Below are 22,500 nucleotides of genomic sequence, written 5' to 3'. Positions count from 1 at the left end.
TCACAGAAAAACATCAGAATTTTGACTATGTAAAAAAAGAGAGAAATAAGACATTAATTTATGGTAGACGGTAATAAATTCACAGGGAAAATGTCACAAAAAAAGTCAACATTTTGACTAGGGAAAAAATGACATTAATTCATGGTGGACGGTAATAAAGTCACAGAGAAAAAGTCACTAAAAAGTCAGAATTGTGGCTAGGAAAAAGTCATTAATTTTTGGTGGCAGGTAATAGTCATCACAGGGAAAAAAAGTCACAAAGTCACAGAAAAAAGTCACAGTAATAAGTCACAATTTTGGCTACGAACAAAAAGTCACATTAATTTTTGGTGGCAGGTAATAGTCATCACAGGAAAAAAAAAAAGTAACATTTAAATGGTGGCCGGTAATAAAGTCATAGGGAAAATTTCGCAATATTTCTTAGGGCCATTATCTTCATGATATTTGAAGTGTTTTGTTTATGTTTTTACCGTAATCGGTAACGGGGTTGTACTAACACGCTTCAAAGTTGGAGCCATACCAGATTAAAACCATTGGGGGCCACTATCTAGGAAAGATTATTGGGACTTTTTTTGCCTTGATTTTTTTCCTTAACGTTTTTTCTGTGACTTTTTTTTTTTTTTTTTTTTACCCGGATGAAGTTTTCAGCTCGCATCATTCACGCAGTATCTGACGCTGGTTCAAAACTGGTACAAGAAGCGTTTCTGGGAAAAATAGCTTTTGTCAGCGACATGTTCGAATGCAGTATGCAAAAGTTTCCTTGCACAGCGGAAATTCTGTAATAAATATTGAATATAAGGATTTTGGCAAAAATAGAAAGGACCCTGGTCAATAGATATGAAATAAAACGCCTGTTGAGAGAGAGAGAGAGAGAGAGAGAGAGAGAGAGAGAGAGAGAGAGAGAGAGATATTATATGTATAATTCCAACAAATACTTTAACTATAAATTACATCACTCCAACAAATATTGTAAGTGTATATTACAAGATCCCACCAATGTTGTAACTAAATATACATGATTCTAACAAATATTGTAAATGAAAATTACATCATTTAAAGAATATTGTAAATGAAAATTACACCATTCCAACAAATGTTGTAAATGAAAATCACATCATATAAAGAATATTGTAAATGCAAATCACGCCATTCCAACAAATATTGTAAATGAAAATTACACCATTCCAATAAATATTGTAAATGAAAATCACACCATTCCAACAAACATTGTAAATGAAAACTACATAATTCCAACAAACATTAAAAATGACAATTACATCATATAACAAATATTGTAACTGAAAATCACACCATTCCAACAAATACTGTACATGTAATTAACAGTCATAATAACGTATGTTCAACAAACAAATACTACTATTACCAACTAAAAGATCTAAAAAAAAAAAAAACTTAATCAAACCCAGAATGACAAGATAAACAAACATAAGCCGCTGAGACTCTTATAGCCCCACCCACCTATATCAAATGCAAATGCAATAACGGAAAGAAATACACGAATAAAGTTGATAAATAAATTGATGACGGGAAGACCGAATGATTACACGATGTAGAAATTGTTCAACACTCAACCACATGAATAAAATAAAATTACTAAGAGGTCTTGAGGGGAGTGAGGACGTATGATGAGTGAATAAATGAAGGAAGTAATGAGTAAACTGAAAGAATGGGTGACTGGGAGATGGCAAGAGTGAATCGTTCAAAGAAAGCGATTCAGAGAGAATAACATTACATAACATCACAGAGGTTAAGAGAGAAAGTCAAACTTTCGAGCGGCGGTCTGTGATGGAAATCATGCCGGTGGAGAGAGAGAGAGAGAGAGAGAGAGAGAGAGAGAGAGAGAGAGAGAGAGAGTTTAATCCATGGTAGTACGAACTCAAGGTGTCAATCTTAGTATTGATAAATAATTGCAGATTAATACACTTGCTTTCATGCATGTATACTCACGTGCGTTTGTGAGTGAGTGTATTAGTAAAATTATTATATATATATATATATATATATATATATATATATATATATATATATATATAATATATATATTATATAGTATATATATATATATATATATTATATATATATATATATATATGTGTGTGTGTGTGTGTGTGTGTGTACCATAAGATTTTAAGCCATGGTCATAACACTAACTATTAGATACATCAGGCAAGTATATTAAAAACGGAACACGTTGAATACTGATGCAGGGAACAAATAAAAAGCAACGTGCCGTTATCAAAAATTTAATATGCAAATATATACATATAATATATATATATATATATATATATATATATATATATATATATATATATATAATATATTATATATATGTGCATATATTTTCTATAACGGCACGTCACCTTTTTGTTATTAGTTTTCTGCATCAGTATGCAAGGTGTTCCATTTTTCATATACTTGCCAGATATATATAATGGTTTTATGTCTATGGCTTAAATGTTATATTTTTAAATAAGAGACGGGGTATAGGTGCTGACCGGTTCCGACTTTATTTCCAACTCACTACCGAAGGACTGGTATAGTATATATATAATATATATATATATTATAATATATATATATATACTATATATATATATATATATATATATATATATATATATACATATTTACCAGAGAAACGTTTAACAGAACATTTCCCCTCTTATGTTTAAATTACTTAAAGATGGACATCCTACGCTGGTGACAAAAGCAGAAATTGTGCTCCAGAGCTAAACGGAAATATATTTATAAAACATCTGAATAACACAAGAGTTGAAGTAATTGTATATACATTGCAACCAAAATAACTGATGTTACTACAATAACGTCTCCACAGGGAAATTACATGAATTGCTCAAATGTTTACGTTGTAATTTGGTGTATTTAAACTCCATGTCTAATTTTGTCATCTCATCTTGTTGACGACGTATGTTATTTCCAGCAATTGCTTGTTTGACTGATTGTCTGTCTGACCTCTACGATCATCTTGGAGGTATTCAGCTATTGCTTATTAACTGTGAATATGTAATGATATGTAATGACTCTGGATGTAATGCGGTGTAACTCGGATGATCTGTAATCACAGAATGTGTCAAGTTCAAGAGAACAGATCTTAGAATGTGTAATGCTGGATTCCACGTTACATTGATTTGCAAGACTATAAAGTTTATATTATTAGTAATTAGTTTCGTTTACACAGACACACACACATATCTATATAATATATATACCGATATGTATAAATCAAGGTAATGCCACGAAAGAAAATGAAAAACGAGAAATGTCTGAGAACTTTCGGTCTTAACGACCCCTTACTATAGGCAAGACTCTTGCCTTTAGTAAAAGGTAGTTAAGACCGAAAGATCTCAAGCAGTTCTCGTTTTTTTATTTTCCTTCTTGGCATTACCTTTATTTATGCATAGCATCACGTCTTATGTATTTTGTGATCAAGTTATTCATACATATATGCATATATGTATTTTCGTCGCTTACACCGGGACATTTTTTACATCTCCAAATATCAGATTACAGGTGTACGGGCGCTTATCAATTATAATTTCCACTTGGGTGTAGTATGTCACTCCCTAGGTACTAGAGTGACCTGGACATTAAACATTTGTAGCTTAATATTTGCGAATATTATATATATATATATATATATTATATATATATATATATATATATATATATATATAATATATTTATATATGTATATATAATGTGAGTGTATGTGTGATAGTGAGTGTAAAACCAGTAAGCTATAATAACTATAACTGGTTCACTCAAGTTAGATTCTTGGGTGAACCCTATGCCTACAAAACGTTGGTTTGCCGGCCGCTGATTGGCTGGGAGCTGCCTACCTCCCGGTACCAGCCAATCAGCGGCCGCCAAACAAGAATCTACCTTAAGTGAACCAGCTATTTTGCAGTAAGAATCAGTTTAAAATTTAGAGGACTTCTTGTTTACATGAAACTAATAGTTAATTAGTTTGGGGCAGGTATTATGTCATTTCGATTTCAAGAAACCAAAGTGAGAGGACAGGATTGGAAAGACCAAAGTCGACTGCTTTGGTCTAAACTGAGAGAAGTAGGGCAAAAAAAGGTGGCTCTTTGCTACTATGAAGAATGAATGATGTGAGAGAGTTTATATATATATATATTATAATATATATATATATATATAATTATATATAAATATATTATATATATATATTATATTCTATATATAATATATATAAGTATATATATATAATATATATATATAATATATATATAATATATAACACACACACACACACATTATGTATTTTTGAATATTATCATGTTTGAATGTCGCTAATCATACGGATGATTTAGTTCCAAAAACCTTATTAACGTTTCATTGTAATGCTTACAGCGTCTCTCATATTATACAGTTAGGAAGGCGGGACTGATGACTTATGATTTTGGTAACATGGGTCTGAATGTAGCATCAAAATAATTGAATGAATAAAAGACTTTTTTTATTGAGAAATGCTGATGTCGTCTGTTTGCAGTCCTATGTAATATCATTAGCGTTTATTATCATTATTATTTATGAACATATATATATAACATACATACATACACACACACACATATATGTATAATATATAATATATATTATTATATATCTATCATTGTATATGTGTTGTGTGGTGTGTGTGTGTGTGTGTGTGTTCATAATAATGTATTATATACATATATATATATACTATAAGAATAATATATATATGTATGTATACATATATGTAATATAATATATATACCAGCTTAAGCCACTGGATGAATTAAATGAATATGAACTTCTACGCAAACAAACAAATGTGTGTTTAGCATTTGTGTGCGTTTGATGATATGCCTAATCTACACCCTCTCGTAAAAACATAGCCAAGCAGCTAACAATACACGCGAGTGCATACACACATTACATGTGTGTGTGTGTGTTAAGAAACACATGCGCGGGTATTATAACGTATTGCAAATGCGTATAAACGTCGATGAAATGCCCAAGTGCTATAACTCATACAAAGTAAGCTAATAAATAAAATGCACGTTGCCCGAAAGACAGATGGGCAACGAGACAAAGTGAAACGCGAAGATCTGAAGGCGTCGATGAACATGTACGCCGTTATCAACTTCGTGTAAAACGTTCCTTGGGTGAATCTTCGACCTCCTGTGGGTGGAGTTTTGGATTGGAGGGAGTACCCTAGGGTAGGGCCGCCCAAAACTCTTGCATCACAGACAGTAACGTCGTGTATATATCGGCGCTGAGCGACGATTTCACGTTGTTTCGTTCGGTTTCTTTTTGTCTCATTTCAATCGTTATTTATATCAATTATAAAGTCTATAGATTTCTCATTTATTATATTAAATGGCTCAGCATAGTTGGGCCTATATTCTGCAGGTTTATAATTAGACTAAGTTAATATTAATATTCAGAAACAAATTTGACTGAGATATATCTATGGCGGAGACCCATTCGGATAGGAGGTTCCGCAAGGCGGGTGTTTGAGACCTTAAGCAATCTCTCCGCTCGTCTCTCTCTTTCTCTTTCTTACCTTCTTTCGCCCTATCCAAATTTCCTTGTCCGGGGCGCCAGTGCCAGGTATATAAGGGCCGTGGGGTCGCTGGATTGGCATCAGTCTCATTCTTCCTCTCTCCCTCAAAACAGTTCTCCCACCTCATTCTCAAACAGCCCCATCATGAAGTCTTGGTTGATCGGTAAGTTTTACCTTTGCGATCCTACTGTTTGCCATACCCGGGAGTTCAGACAAGCCGGGATCGTATTCAGTTTGTTTTTATAACATAAGTATTTAAATACAAGTATATCTTGTGTTCACTTGTACCCTCGAAAAGTGTACTCAGTCAATCAGTCTTGGGAGTTTTCATTTTGGGAAAACTTAGAGAGAATTTCAGTATCATGTATTTTCTGTGTTTGCTTCTTCCACTTAAAGAGTACTTCGTTATATAAGTCTTGAGAGTTTGTGGATTCGTTTCAGGTTTTCATTTTTAAAAATCTAAACGACAATCTTTCTGGTCTGGGTTTGCCGGTACTCATATTTTCTTCATAGTCTGTTCTTAAGATATTTACTAACATTGTTCTCGCGCTGAACCGTAGTAACTTACGATAAGCAGTGAATATTACAAAGACACTTGTCTCAGTTCTTTACAGGGAGGCCTTAAAGTTCTCAATGAAAAAACAAAACAAAAGTATACTTTCGAAATAACTTGGGTGAACAAGATCATGTGTAAATTCCAGTGCAATCACAATAACCTTGTGTTAAAATAAAGTAGTTAGCCCATGTACTAAGAAAAGAAACACGCTAAAATAACTATACCGTGGAATTATTAAAAACATGTTCAGTAACGGATTAAACTAGGAATATCAAACCCGTGAACGTTCTGCTGACCTAATTTAAAAAGTTCAATTGTTAGCACTGAAATCGAGAGCCCATATTTATTAATATTCATAAGTGAAACTCGCGGACAGTACCTAAACTTACGTGGCATACAAAATAATGGAATAAATATAACTTGTAAGACATACACTTAGCTCATAATACAGAACAAGTTTTCGAACACGTCTGTAAATTTCCAATCGACATTTGTTGAAATATCACGTTACATACCATCTTATAACTGCATTAACTTCACATTTTATTCCCCAAAGAAACAAACTGGGGAAATACGCTTAATATAAAGTAATTAAACGCAGTTTTCTGGACGTAGAATGCGTTACTCAAAAGAGAAGCTATACGAGAAACTAGGATTTTGGAATAAATGTAAGATTTATATTTTGTATTCCATTAATTTAGTCGAACTTACTTCATGTGCTTTTGGAATCAAAATATCTTGGAAGAGAACGATGGAGATTTTGTATCCCTGTATCATTCTTCGTAAAACAATTCTATCCACACAAATGAATGAACCAAGGGCATATATTTTTGAGATATCAAAAGAGAAAACTAAAGCTGACAAGAAAAAGTTCTCAGATAAGACAACAGATTAAATCCGTAAAAGCTAAGACAACAATGCACAGTGGAAATATTGCTTTAACACAAGGGTAAAATCCCCATAATGAATAGAAGAAAAAGTTTCAGGCACATATATAACTTTACTATAATGCTTACCTAAACTAACTTTTTACAGAGAAGGTAAATTCGTCCCTGTTTTGATAAACTGGCGCAACCCATTTTTTTCGTAAGTTTTTTTTAGTTTTCCATTTAGTTTTCCAGCCCAAGTGACTCGGAATTTTTATACCTCATACCATATATGAACTTCAGCTGTGTGTACTGTCATATTTTCAAACAAACATCCTCAAAGTTGAGGTAATCAGAAGCTCTGAATAATATCGAAATCTTTGAGGCCGATTTTCTCAGAATGGGGAAAAAATGGCTTCCGCCAGTTCGTCAAACTGGGGACGAATTATCAAAGCTTAAAAAAACGCAAAACGCAAATTACTGAGTCAATAAACTCCTAACTGAAATCACTAGTAAAGGATTTACGTTACATTAACACTTAGTCTTCACGTGTCCATCTACGCTTTTTTTAGTTGTTACGCTTTTACGCAGTAGTAGATCCGCACGCACAACGAATAATGACTGAATGAGCAGCAGAGCGTGATAAAACATTAATATCTCGCTAATATCTGAGAAGAGTGTAATGAAATTTGTTATGAAAGTAACAAAAAGTTCATGAAGAAATCTGTAAATAAATCCGCTTAGTGAGGTAATGAAAAAATAATTGCTGATTTTTAACTTTAGTAGCAAACTGGTTTATAAGAGTCATAATAATCACACATAAGAAAACTTTAATATATATATATATATATATATATATATATATATATATATATACATAGACACATAAATAGTATGATATATATATATATGTATATATATATATATATATATATATATATATATCATATATATTATGTAAGTGCGTGTTTTTGAGCGTTTCATGAGCAGTGCATCGTACAGTGTAAGCACAAACAACATTATTACGCAGGTACGCAATCCGCAATAACGCCCATTATACCCAAATACCCCAAACTCTCCAACGAGAAACAGCCTCAAGCAGCCTCCATCTTCCCCGTAATTTGCTGAAAACAAAAAGACACGATCCAGCGAAGCTCTTAATTAGAGCACCTTTAGAAGAGGCGGTTAGTTAGCTCTTCCTGGCTCTAATTGGCTATGCCCCATGCCCCGTCCCCTTGGCATCGCAGTTTTACCTGGAGGGTTAATGATGGCATTCGCGTGCAAAAGGCTGTCTTCTTCTGCTCAGGCTGAGGTGAAATGACACTCACAGTTATCGCCTTATGCCTCTCTCTCTCTCTCTCTCTCTTTGTATTCGCCAACAGCTTAATCATTCTCTCTGTCTCTCTCTCTCTCCCTGTTACTGTGTTAATATTTACTTTACCGCTTTCGCCTCTCACCCAATCAGCACGTCTTCTTCGTTTTAACATCTCTTTCTCTTGTTCCCCGCCTCTCTCTCTCTCTCTCTCTCTTTCTCTCTCTCTCTCTCACAGAGCGTACTCTCTTTCTCTCCGTTTCTCTTGTTTATTCTTTAGTTTCACTGTCAAAGAGCATGTTCTCTCCATTTTAATCTCTCTCTAGTTCCCCTCTGAGTTTATTTCTCTCTCTCTCTCTCTCTCTCCACAGAGTAATGTTTCATTTTTGCTTTCGCTTTTCATTCAATGAGAATGCTTTTTCTCTTAATATATATCTTCTATAACGCTACCCATTCCGAATGCTTCTCTCTCTCTCTCTCTCGTCTTTTTTTTCCGCTTCTTCCCACGTGTACCCTTCCTCTCTTCGTCTTTGTTATTATACTTTTTCTCACCCATAACGACATGAATGTATCTCATTCCCAGTATCTAATCTTTTCTCGTTTTCCCATTCCTCCACAACCATTCTCCCTCTCTCTCTCTCTCTCTCTCTCTCAAGAGACGCCGCCGACTTTCACCAGGCCAGAGGCTGTGGCATTCTTCAACTCCAAAGCCTTCGATCGCTGACCCTGCCTGACCTTTGCCACCGCAGATGATCGTTAAAGAAGATACATGCATCCATTCACGATCATTTTACCGATCTTCTTACGCGGTTGATTTGCAACCACTCCCTCCTCACGATTCATCTTTCACTTCCTGTCCGTCTTTTTTTTTTTCTTGATCTTTTCCTCCTGTTGATACTATAGGTTCATCAGGGTAATGAATGATGAAATATTATACATTTTCTTTCATTTTCTTTATGTTGTCTCCTCTTCTGTTGATACTATAGGTGTATGAGGGTAATGAATGATGAAATGTTATACATTTCCTTTCATTTCCTTTATCATGTCTTTCCTCCTGTTGATACTACAGGTCCATGAAGGTAATGAATGATGAAATGTTATACATTTCCTTTCATTTTCTTAGTCTTGTCTCTCTTCCTGTTTAAACTATGGGTTCATGAGGGTAACTGAATTGAATTGAATATAGTATTTAGGCCAAAGGCCAAGCACTGGGACCTATGAGATCACTCAGCGCTGAAAGGGAAATTGAGAGTAAATAGGTTTGAAAGGGGTAACAGGAAGAAAACCTCTCAGAGCACCATGAAACAATTGTTGGGAGAGGGTGGATAGCAAGATGGAAGAAAGCGAATATGAATGGAGGTACAGTAAAATGAATGAAAGGGGTTGCAGCTAAGGGCCGAAGGAACGCTGCAGACACACTTTAGAAATACCTACATTGCAGGCGCACTGACAGCACTAACCTTCTAGGTCCAAGATTGTAATGCATGATGAAAGGCTATACATTTTCTTCCATTTTAGCTTTCTTTAGAAAGAAAATCTAATGAGATGGCTTTGTCTGTCCGGTCTCAGATCTTAAAAACAACTGAGGCTAGACGGCTGCAAAATGGTACGTTGATCATCCACCCTCCAATCATCAAACATACTAAATTGCAGCCCTCTAGCCTCAGTAGTTTTTATTTTATTTAAGGTTAGAGTTAGCCATGATCGTGCGTCTGCCAACGCAATAACACAGGCCACCACGGCCGGCTGAGTGATTCGTGGGCCGCGACTCATACAGTACTATACCGAGACCACCAGAAGATTGATCTATACTTTCGGAGGCCTTGATTATACGCTGTACAGAAAACTCGATTGCCCAGACGACGATTCGGCGCATTTTTCACTTGCTTTATCTCGCCTTTCATCCTGTTTATAATATAGGTGCCCAGGATTGTAATGAATGATGAAAGAATATACATTTACTTCCATTTTTCATTTAGGTCTCAGCGTGAACATGTCACGAATTCGCTCTCGTTCCCACATTTTTTTTTTTTTTTTTTTTTTTAACGAGACCAATCATCATACACTTTACGGCTACATGGGTGGGGTACGACCCAGTGTAAGGTGAATTTGGTGGTTCCATTGTTTAAGATCAATAATTATCTTACTTCTTTTGTTCTTAGATTTATATCTTCTTCATTGCGACACCTGTTTCCATATCAATCATTGGGACACCTGTTCGTACATCATCACTTGCTTCCCGGTTATCTGTTTCACCACGTATTACATATTTTGATCAATGTCCGTTCTTATATGCAATATTGCAGTTATTATCGTTCTTCATCCTCTATTGCTATCTGCTGCATGATAACTGCTTTTATCGCTTTCATTATGCTGCCTATGACTTCCTTTTCTTGTTCCTGTTACTTGCAATATGGTCTTTGTTCATTTTATTCTTTGCAACATGTTTCTTGTTCTATTGTATCTTCCATACCTTTTTAATAAGGTTCGCCCTCTTACTTTTCTCATTCTCTGTAGCATGTCTGCTGCAATTCCTCCTATTTATTGTTTTTCTTCTTTTAACAGAGATTAGTTCTTTTCCCCTTCTATACACACACGCACACACATATATAATATATATAATATATATATATACTATATACATGTTTAAGAGTAAATTCCTCAATTGCTTTTTCTTTATAAAGAATACAAACACATTTTTCCATCTGGTTTGAAATTATACTTTAAAAAACAAAAAAGAAAGCCCGTTTGATTCAAATCATATCAGCATCGCCCGTTAAAGGACCATCTTCACACCCTTCTTCATTCCCCCCCCCCCCCCTCCCCCCTCCCCACCCCCAGCGTCCACCCACACCCTCCCAGCATCCAGCCCCGCCCACTGCACCAGCCTCTTCCAGGCCATCTTCATTCTTATCCAAAATGCCGTTTTTCTTTGAAGTTTGAGGTTCTACCAGACCTTTCTCTACGTCAACATCAAATGCTAAATTTTCCTTTGATCACAACATCAGGATCTTCCAGACCATCCACATTCACATCCAAAGTTCCTTTCCTTCCACCATCCACTTCACATCCAAAGTTTCCTTTCCTTCCAGCCATCCACTTCACATCAAAGGTTCCTTTCCTTCCAGACCATCCACTTCAACATCCAAAGTTCCTTTCTTCCAGACCATCCACATTCACATCAAAGTTTCCTTCCTTCCAGACCTCCACATTCACATCCAAAGTTCCTTTTCTTCCAGGCCCATCCACATTCACATCCAAAGTTCCTTTTTCTTCCAGACCATCCACTTCACATCAAGTTCGGCACCAGACCATCCACATTCACATCCAAAGTTCCTTTCCTTCCAGACCATCCACATTCACATCCAAAGTTCCTTTCCTTCCAGAAAATCCTCATCTCCTTTCCTTTCAGCTCCAGGCTCGCCCAGACAGACCATCCTCGCTCTCACCCTCAATTTGTTTCTTTCATCCTTGCAAGAACAACAAACTTAAGCCATATTTATTTCCACTTCCGTCTTCATTCTTCTTTCTTCCTCACACACCAAGAATCCTTTTGTTAGTATGAGTATTAATCACTCAAAGTTAGGAATATACTATTTAGAACTTATGCGTGAGGGGACACTTTCAAATAATTCTCTTTCACGCCCTAATATGGTTTTGCTTTCTTTTACCCCCCCACCAGTAGGCCTGGCCGTGTTGGGCGTGGCCTCTGCCCTGCCTCGCCTCGTCAAGAGAGACTCCAGCCCCTTCGCTTACGAACTTGCCTCTAATGCCTCAATCATCGTCGGCCCTATCAATACAGGATTCGAGTAAGTCTTAGCTAAGTCTTATTCCCTTTCTTTATTCTTTTTTATTATATCAACACATGCGCCATATTATAGATATTGTGTAAGGGTCATATACATACATACATACAATTCAGGTATTGTGTGAGGGTCTAAGGTCTTTCTTATTCCCTTTCTTTATTCTTTTTTTTTATATCAACACATGCGCCATATTATAGATATTGTGTAAGGGTCATATACATACATACATACAATTCAGGTATTGTGTGAGGGTCATATACATACATACGTACAATTCAGATATTGTATAAGGGTCATATACTTACATACGTACAATTTAGCTATCTCAATTCCTATACTAACTTATATATTTTCTTCCGTATACAGCTATCAGCAACTTTATGCGTACAGGACACACGTATGCAAACCAGACATATTCACACATACATACACAAACACACATGTATATATAGTGTGTGTGCGCGCGTGTAGAAAATAACAGTCGGTACCATGAATATACCTAGAACACACAGCACTGTTCATTTATCAGGAAATATAACTACGACCACGGCAATAAATTGAAAAGAATAAGGAAAATTGACCACAACAACGACTATTCCTTATCAAAAGATTTCCTGTGTAAACTATTCAGTATTTCGACACAGTTTCTCATACATTACTTACCATGGAACCAGCTCACAATTCCCTTTCATTCTCTTGTTCATAATCATAATATTGCTCTTCTCTTTTGTGTTGGCAAAAGTGAGAGATAACCCTTATGGCCTCTCTCTCTCTCTCTCTCTCTCTCTCAGGTTACGATAGGAATGTGTGTGTGGAAAAATATCTAAAATATTAAAAATGAAAGCAAAGTGAGAGGATATTAACTGGGGGTAAACCAAGTTGTACCTCTCTCTCTCCTCTCCTCTCGTCAAATCTCAAAATCTCTCTCCTTCCTCTCTCCTCTACTCTCTCAACATATCCCATCTGGGGAACTCTATATACAAGATATGGGACACATGGAATGAACTGCCACCAGAAGTTGTAAACAGCAAAAGTGTGCAAGAGTTCAAAAGAAAGCTAGACAAAATCAGTAGGACACTGTGAATGAACAGTAAAACCTGCTCGGAGGGACTAACAAGTCTTTGAGACATCCTAATCCTTGTAACTCCATGGAACTCTCTCTACAACCAATTTTTTCATCGCCAGAATTTCATTTCTTTCGGCTATCCTACCACAACAATTTCCTTCAGCGAATTCTATCCTTTCGCCCTTCTCTCTCTCTTCTCTCTCCGTCTCCTCTCGTCCATCTCTCCTCTCTTCTCCTCTCTCTCTCTAACGATATCCATGGGAGCCACTTCGAGAGCAGACTTGAAGAATCCCGTGTAATCCAGATCTCATTCCTTGTCTCCTTTTAATCAAATAACTCTGCCACAGCATGTGTCTCCCTAACTCCTCGTAACTCTCTCATCAATGTTTCTCCTACCAACAGCTGCTCGGGTCGCCAGTATGGGTATTACGCCGACCAGGCCAACAACTGCCAAATCTTCCACATCTGCTACCCATACGAGGATCCCGACGGCAACTTCTTCACCAGGATGTTCTCCTTCTTCTGCGGGGAAGGCACCATCTTCGATCAGGTGAGGCTTCAAAGATTGTTTTACCTACAGGTGTGCTATTCACACACAGACGCAAACCAGCGTAATACGCGGAAGGCATTGTTTTAATTATATATTATATATTATAATAATATATATTTATAGTCTTGTTATATATATAGTACTATACATAGTACTATATATATTATATTATATGCATTATATGTGTATATAAATAATATATATATATATATATATTAATACAGCAATAAGTGTATATATTATATATATAATATATAATACAATACACATACTCGTGCGAGCACGAACAAACAAAACGCGTAGTATATATATATAAGAATTGGATGCGTAGGTATTCCGATGAATATTTGCTTGATCATGTATACAGACAGTCATCTTCATTGACACTTTACTCTCTCTACAGTGCTTAAACCTTACATAAAATCAACTGATAATATTAAAGAAATTGTTTTAGAGAGAAATCAAATCAATTTTAGCCGGGGAAGTCGTTTTTTTCGTGGTGATTGTAACAAACATAACTGTCTTCTAATGTAAATATTATTCCAGCCACTTATTTCTGTCCTGAAAATGATTGACTCAATCTCCTTTATTCTTATCAGGCAACTTTGACATGCAACTTCCCCCAATTCGCTCTGCCGTGCGATGCAGCTGCAAGCCTCTACAACATCAACGACTACTTCGGACGGACGGATCTCCAGTTCAGAGACGGATACAACGGCATCTTTTAAATAAAAAAAAACAACGAAACTTAAAAAAAAAACTCAGACGTATATTCTCTTCCATTCGCTTGAGAAGATGAAACCGAAGCCAAATCCGAAGGAAACATCCGAACACAAACGAACCTCGGCGACCAATGGGATGAAGTCCTCGTGCCGACGTCATGTTTTTCTACTTGTATACAGGTTATACAAACGTGACTGATGAATCAAACATTTTTCAAAGTTCCTTAACCGAAACTAAAGAATGATTTTGTGTTTAGAAACCGCGTTTTGAAACAACTGCCGCATCCAGGCGATCTGTGGATCAGATTTTAAGTGTTATGACTGTGCATGCGAGTGCTTGAGTATATGTGCAAATTTCGTGTATGTTATCCTTTAAGTGTTCACTTTCGGCTGTATATTCGTATAACCATATTATGCTAAAGCTTTTTGTATCAGCTTCTTTTTTCTTCTACTGCAATCCAAATGTGCGCAGAAAGGCTATAGCCAGCTTGTATACGATGTCTTTCTAACCTCTGCCTAATGTAATATATGTAAATATAGATATACCACTGCTGAACAACTGCTTTTCCTTTCCTTGATCAAATGCGATGAGTGAATAAATAAACGCACACATAGCACACACACACACACACACACATATATATATTATATATATATATATTATATATATAATATATAATATAATATGTATAAAAACTATATATATACATATATATTATATACACACATATATACATGCTACATATATATATAAATACATGTATATATGCATACATATAATATATATAGGGGTATATATATATACATACATATATGTATATAAGTACACACAATATACATACGTGTATAAATATATATATATATATATATTATATATATATATATATATATATATATATATATTATATTAACAGGATTCTCATTTAACCATATATATATATATATTACTATATATATATATATATATGTATAATGTATGTATATATATTATAATTATGTAAGTGTGTAGAATCTACTGATCACTTTTTTTACCAGATACATGCAATTGTAATAGCCACAATGCCCTTTTAACTTCTTGAATTCTTTGCTCTTTTTGGATACGCTTGTCACTACAAAGCCTGAAGATCCAAGTTCATAGAAATATGAAGGAGAAATTGTGATGTCTGGTCCTAGGAAACGAACCCAGGTCCAATAATCACGTGACCTCTTTGTGATTATTGGACCTGGGTTAGTTTCCCAGGACCGGACATCACAACAACTTCTTCAAATTTCTTTGAACTTGGGTCTTCAGGCTTCGTAGTGACAAGCACAAGGATAATCAAAAGAAAACACCACAATGGGATCATGCAAAAGGTAGGAAAATTATAAAAAAAAAAGGTGGAATGGGAGGCGGTGGTTCCTTTTACTCTCTCCATCAGTAAGACGAGGATACAGAGAATGAAATTCTGTCACTCTTCCTATCTTGCAACATAGGATGAACTCACACTCTTTCTTTTTCGCCTTTGCTGTCTTTCTTCTTCATCCTTGTCCAGTGCAACGGCGATTATTGCCAAATCGGCCTCAGAAAAGTCACACATCCTCCGTATAGTGGCCGGTGGCGAGACTTCCACTGGTGTTTGAATTGAATTGATGGAATTTAGGCCAAAGGCCAAGCACTGGGACCTATGAGGCCATTCAGCTCCAAAATGGAAACTGACAGCAAAAGGGTTGATAGGTGTAACAGGAGGAAAACCTTGCAGTTACATTGTGAAGCAATTGTTAGGAGAGGATGGAAAGAGAGATGGAAGAAATTGAAGGAACGAATGGGGTTGCAGCTAGGGGCCGAAGGCACGTTGAAAAGAACCTTAAGTAGTGCTTACAGTGCACTGCACGAGATGCACTGACGGCACTACCCCCCTACGGGATCCCACTGGTGTTGAGGAAGAAGAAATGATGGGACCGGAGTGAGAGCAAGATCGGTTGTCTGAACCCACCAGGACCGAAGCGGGACCCGACCTACAGCGCGAATCAAACATTATCCTTTCCACACGGACCTAGATTGCATCATAAAACGATGAGCAACCTAGAAAATCTTTATGTTACTTTAGTTCCTCCTGCAAGAACTTGTTAAATTTCAAATGGTAAACAAACTCTTCAACCATGCGTCGGAACCTTTATTACAGCAAGGTTGATAAAGTAGAAATGAGTTCACAGTAAAATCTTTTTTCAACAATTTGATTATGGGTCTTGCCAACACACATGCCATTAGTCTTACGTAAGAAACCTCAAGAAAACGCTGAGAAATCACACACATTGTGCGATAGCGAAACCAAGAGAGGTGACCCCAATCCTGGATTTACTACAAGATCATGGAAATATTTAAGATTCGTAAATACGGAATACATAAAAGAAAGCGTTCTGGTGCATGAGTTTTCTGTCAAATTATGTCAAAGGAAATACGACCAAGAAGATAGCGGGACCCATCAAAATGGATATAACTAAAGAACAAAGTGGACTTTCAGAGACCGATAATCGATAAAATTAATTAAGCAAATTTATCTAAAAAGAGCTTCCAGAATCAACAAAATTTGAACACTAAATTTGACATATTACGTAACGTACATCATTGGCAAGGCCTTTGTTTTATTACTTGCTTTGAGGTTACCAAATTATGAAATCAATACTGATTTCCTTGGGTGACTACGTTTTTTCGTATACCAACACCATCCCCTTTGCTTTCTCAAATATTTATTTCAATCTATTTCTATTTTCTTTCATTTTATAAGATAAATACACAAACACACACACACACACACACACACACACACACACACACACACACACATATATATATATATATATATATATATATATATATATATATATATATATTATATATATATATGTGTGTGTGTGTGTGTGTGTGTGTGTGAACAACACAGATGATGCTCATCAACGCTTCCCATTTAAACCATACCACATAATCCAAAAAGCAAAATCACACTTTCCTCAACACTTCACAGACAAGAACCTAACACGCTAAGCACATGTCCAAGACGTCTGGGAGCCGGTGGGTGATTCAACGCAATTAATCACCAGGCCAAGACTCATCGGCAGTTCCGTGACCTCGCTTGAGAGCGGATGATTCATTAATCGTCTTTGATCAACGTAGGGAGTGGCCTATTAATATACTCTCCCAGGGTATCACACGTACGCACTGGATGACCTTAATCAGTTTCCTCATCTACTTTTGCGAATTATTATGTTCCCTAAATAATGATAATAATGATACAGAAGGACAAAGTAACAAGGACTGAAGAGATAAAGCTACCAGACGGGAACAACATCAAACACATAGATGTGACAGGAAACAAATACCTGGTAGGAATGGAAGGAGATGATATAAAACACCAAGAGATGAAGGACACGATCAGGAAAGAATATATGCATAGACTCAAGGCGATAATCAAGTCAAAACTCGACGACGGAAAAATGATAAAAGCCATAAACACATTGGCAGTACTAGTAATCAGATACAGCGCAGTAGTAGTGGAATGGACGAAGGCAGAACTCCGCAGCATAGACCCGAAAACTACTATGAGATTCAGGGCCTCTGTAACACGGTTTTTTCGCAATAACTTTTTATCTATGCATTTCATAAATATAACGCTTATTCAGAATACACATTATATCTATACATAAATTTTGACTGTATTCTGCATTACGTAGGTTGAATAAATTTGGTACTTAAAATGTAAAAGTGACTTTTTTTTGAAGACGGGCCAACTTACTCAGAGAAAAGTTTCGAAAGCACTCGTTACGTAACTTATGAAAGCAATTCTTCCCTCTTTCTCGATGGATGAAGGGCTATACGTAACGAAGGCTAGACCTCTGGCAACAATGACATAAAATGTAAATACAAGCAAAGCAGTACACCTTTATGAACTCTGAAACCTCTCCACTGATAATTGTCATAATGAACAAACCAACAAAATATGTTAATAAATACAAAAACACATCGATTATTAGTCTAACTCCAAAATAAGTTTCCTAAAAATTACAGTCTACTTTATAGTTCACAATCAGATTGACAAGATGTACGGAATAGTTGGTAATTTTCATAAACATAGTAGACAAGCTTGATTTGATAACTGCTATATCTAATGTCAAGCAATTTTTATTTATTGGCTATCTACCTATATACTAAAAAAAAAAAAATAGCCGTTACCGCATTTTGGCTTTGGCCTCGTTATAATTCAGGATAACACTGAAGGCTATCATGGGCATTGTTGGATTAGAAAATTTAACTTCTGGCTATAAAAACTCATTTCTCGAGTAGTTGCAAGAAGTGCTAAATGATCCTCAAGGATCCCAGCAGTTGGCCTAAATGTTTAATTCATGTATATTACTGCTATAACTACAGTAGTATTTACTACGCTAGTACAGATACCCCACCCACAATCTATGTATCGTTCCGCCATTCATAAAGTCTTTGTCATGGGGCCACGGGCTTTCTCTTGACTGTAAAAAGTGGCAGTCGTGAGACAAATGCAGTTTTGCAACAACGGGGAAAATTCCAAATCCTTGCTAGCCATTATTGACTGCTATGGGAGTTTCCGAGCCGATGGAATAAGGTGAATGAGTTTCTGTGGTGGATGGGCGGGGCAACATTTCGTCAAATGTTGTTTACCTTGCTTACGTAATGAATGTTTTTCAACTCTTGGCTCGTAATCATTGGCCATGGCATTGGCTGGATAATTTTTACTCTATAAAAATTAAAACTATCAGGTTTAGGTCATTGATAATGCTGCTAAAATTTGTGTGGTTGTAAAATATACATATGTCAACTTTCAGCTACATCCGATGCTTAGATAAGGACCAAAGTCCAAAAAACCGTGTTACAGATGCCCTGAATCTCATAGTAGGAAACATATTCTGACAGTACACAAAGCATTGCACCCAAGAGCAAATACGGACAGACTATACATAACACGGAAGGAAGGAGGGAGAGGACTACTAAGCATTAGAAGACTGCGTCAACATCGATAACAAAGCACTGGCAAAGTGCAGACGAAGGCCTGATCAGGCCTAATAAAGTATACGAAGGCCCAGAAATATATAGACACAGGTGAATGACAAACACAACAGAGGAATGGCACAACACACCAATGCACGGACAATACATGAGACAGGCTAAAGAACTGGCCAGTGATGAAAAATGGCAATGGCTACAGAGGGGAGACCTCAAGAAGGAAACAGAAGGAATGATAACAGCGGCACAACATCAAACCCTAAGAACTAGATATGTTCAAAGGACAAGAGATGGAAATAACATCTCAACCATATGCATGAAGTGCAATATAAAAAACGAGACCATAAAGCAACAGCGAATGACCGGCACTTGCACAGAACCAATACAAAAGGAACATGATTCAGTGGCAAAAGCCCTCCACTGGAGCCTGTGCAAGAATCACCAGCTATCTTGCATTAATAAGTATACTAGCACCAACCTTGGAGTGATAGAGAACTTTGGTGTCAAAGTTCCTCGAAGACTATAGTATCAGAACAGATATGGTAATACGTGCAAATAGACCAGACGTGACGTTGATTGACAAAATCAAGAAGAAGGAATCGCTCATTGATGTCGCAATAGCATGGGACACCACAGTTGAAGAGAAAGAAAGGAAATAAATGGATAAGTATCAAGACCTAAAAATAGAAATAACAAAGATATGGGATATGCCAGTGGTAATTGTACCTATAAATATAGGAACACTAGGCACTATTCCAAGATCCCTGAAAACGAATCTGGAAAAGCTAGAGGCTGAAGTAGCTCCAGGACTCATGCAGAAGTGAGTGCTCCTAGAAACAGAAATTGATAGTAAAGGTGTTTGAAAAGTTGTAAAAGGGGAAAAACCTCGCAGTTGCACTATGAAATAAAGATAGGAGAGGATGGAAAGTAAGATGGAAGGGATAATCTTGTACTTTTGTATGCATATAACTTGGCATGACCATTCATAGCAACTTTATTGCGCGTGTTTGAATGATTTTGACTGAGCCTTATTATTGCAAGGCCGAAATTGGTCCCCAATTCAAAATTCGCTTTTTACGGGCGAAATTGGCCAAAATTGTATGTTTTTTTTTTTCCGGGGACAGTTTGTTTTTCTTTGGTTAATGACGCCTCTCTGTGCAGTTACTATACCTCGGTCCGGTCCATCCTGTCCATCCGCCTGGTGGTTTTGTTTTTTGTATGGTAACACTGCGTCCCGGGTTCTTTAGATAGTTACATTCAGCTTACATTCAACGATTATAATAAATATCCTATTTCAAATATTAACGGTGTAATTCGCATTCAGTAAATTATTAAAACACTTTTCAGTTGCAAATGTACACCCAGATATCCTTTTATTTACCTAAAACTTACACATTGCGTAACTATCTAAAGCCCGGGACGCAATGTTACCATGCGAAAACACCACAGGCGGATGGACAGATGGACAGAGTATAGGTCGAAATTAGCTAGGCCTATGTCACTGGCAAAATTGGTTGCCACTTCTCCATTTTGGCGTGCCTTCCCTCTCTCTCTCTCTCTCTGATCAAAATATGATTTTATCGGTTCCTTTTCTTGTCTTTTTTTATTGTTTTTATTTTTTAGCTTTTGGTAGAGGGGCACACGGGATTTGAACAGAATTTGCTAATGTATGCTGATGGCTTCTGAGAGGTCAGACAGAATCTATACTCTGTTTTTTTTCATCTGTCCATCGGCCTGTGGTGTTTTCACATGGTAACACTGCTTCCCGGGCTTTAAATAGTTACGCTATGTGTAAATTTTAGGTAAAAATAAAAGGATATTTGGGTGTACATTGCAACTGAAAAGCGTTTTAATAATTTACTGAATGCGAATTACACTGTTAATATTCGAAATAAGGATAGTTATTGTTGAATGTAAGCTGAATGTGACTATCTAAAGCCCCGGACGCAGTGTTACCATACACAAACACCACAGGCGGCTGGACAGATGGAAAAAAACCGAGTATAGTAATGCAAATTCCTTATTCAGTTTATTTTTACTCATAAAATTATACATCTAATTTCCGTCTTTTTTCAAGTTAAAACTAGGTGACAGTTAATCAAGGTATAAAGGCTAATTTCGAGCTCTGCTATACATATTCCCGTGGAATTCATGTTTAGCACCGTCACGATGCCTATTAATAGTAACAAGGCGTAATCCCGACCTCCAGCTTTATTGGGGCCGGGATGGAGTACATTCTCCCCTTACGCCACAAGTTGTAAGTATCATATTCCTAACTTGTAACGTAAATCCAAAAGTGCTAAATTCGATGGTCAAATAGAATCTTGCTTCACCAACGAAAATTAAAATACAATATATTTTATTAGAAATAATTTGTCTGTATAGTTTAACTTGCACATTAATTTTTTTTCACATTTTCATTCTAATAAATAAATCATAAACATCGTATCCTAACATTCCTGTAACTTTAAAAACTCACGCCAACCACCTTTTTCCGACCTTTTTAGGCTTTCCATAGACCTTTCCTACACCCCCAGAAAGAAAAACGACAACAAAAAGTAGTTTGTAGGCTTACTCCTCAAGTAAGCGAAAATAGTAATAACAAAATTTCTTCAATCAGAAAGATCATATCTAATAATTAAAACACATGCAAGAAAGTTGTTAGTAACGACATACATATCTATTATATATATATATATATATATATATATTATATATATATCATATATATATATATAAATATATATATATATATATATATATATATATATATATTAAAACTATTTGAAAAAGGGGTGGAAGGCACATCGGCCAACAAGGAGCACCCTGTCGTTTTAGACTTGGATAACCAGGGTCCTTGGGTTCCACAATACAGGTCCCAACATTTACGTGGATACTGAATCATTTTTCATTAAATCAGTCTTCGTGGGGATACATCTAAGTTTGTTTGTATGGTGTTTTTACGTTGCATGGAACCAGTGGTTATTCAGCAACGGGACCAACGGCTTT

The 22,500-nt window shown here is 36.2% G+C and overlaps 2 protein-coding genes across 4 annotated transcripts in view; one reads left to right on the top strand and one right to left on the bottom strand.

Annotated features, from left to right (window-relative positions):
* Positions 1-22,500, bottom strand: part of LOC135201826 (U-scoloptoxin(01)-Cw1a-like) — a 184,451-nt gene that overhangs the window by 116,748 nt on the left and 45,203 nt on the right. The window lies entirely within an intron of this gene.
* On the top strand, positions 5,659-15,039 carry LOC135201361 (U-scoloptoxin(01)-Cw1a-like). 2 transcript variants are annotated; one of them, XM_064230205.1, is made up of 4 exons: positions 5,659-5,765; positions 12,019-12,145; positions 13,611-13,758; positions 14,358-15,039. In XM_064230205.1, the coding sequence occupies exons 1-4, from the start codon at positions 5,747-5,749 to the stop codon at positions 14,484-14,486; spliced, it is 423 nt and encodes a 140-aa protein (XP_064086275.1). In that variant the 5' UTR covers positions 5,659-5,746; the 3' UTR covers positions 14,487-15,039. The 2 variants fall into 2 exon arrangements, with proteins under 2 accessions (XP_064086275.1, XP_064086276.1); XM_064230206.1 differs by having other exon boundaries at positions 5,688-5,765; positions 12,022-12,145.

Source organism: Macrobrachium nipponense, chromosome 28, assembly GCF_015104395.2.
Source record: "Macrobrachium nipponense isolate FS-2020 chromosome 28, ASM1510439v2, whole genome shotgun sequence".
Classification (NCBI taxonomy): Eukaryota; Metazoa; Arthropoda; class Malacostraca; order Decapoda; family Palaemonidae; genus Macrobrachium; species Macrobrachium nipponense.
This window is presented reverse-complemented; position numbering and strand designations above follow the sequence as displayed.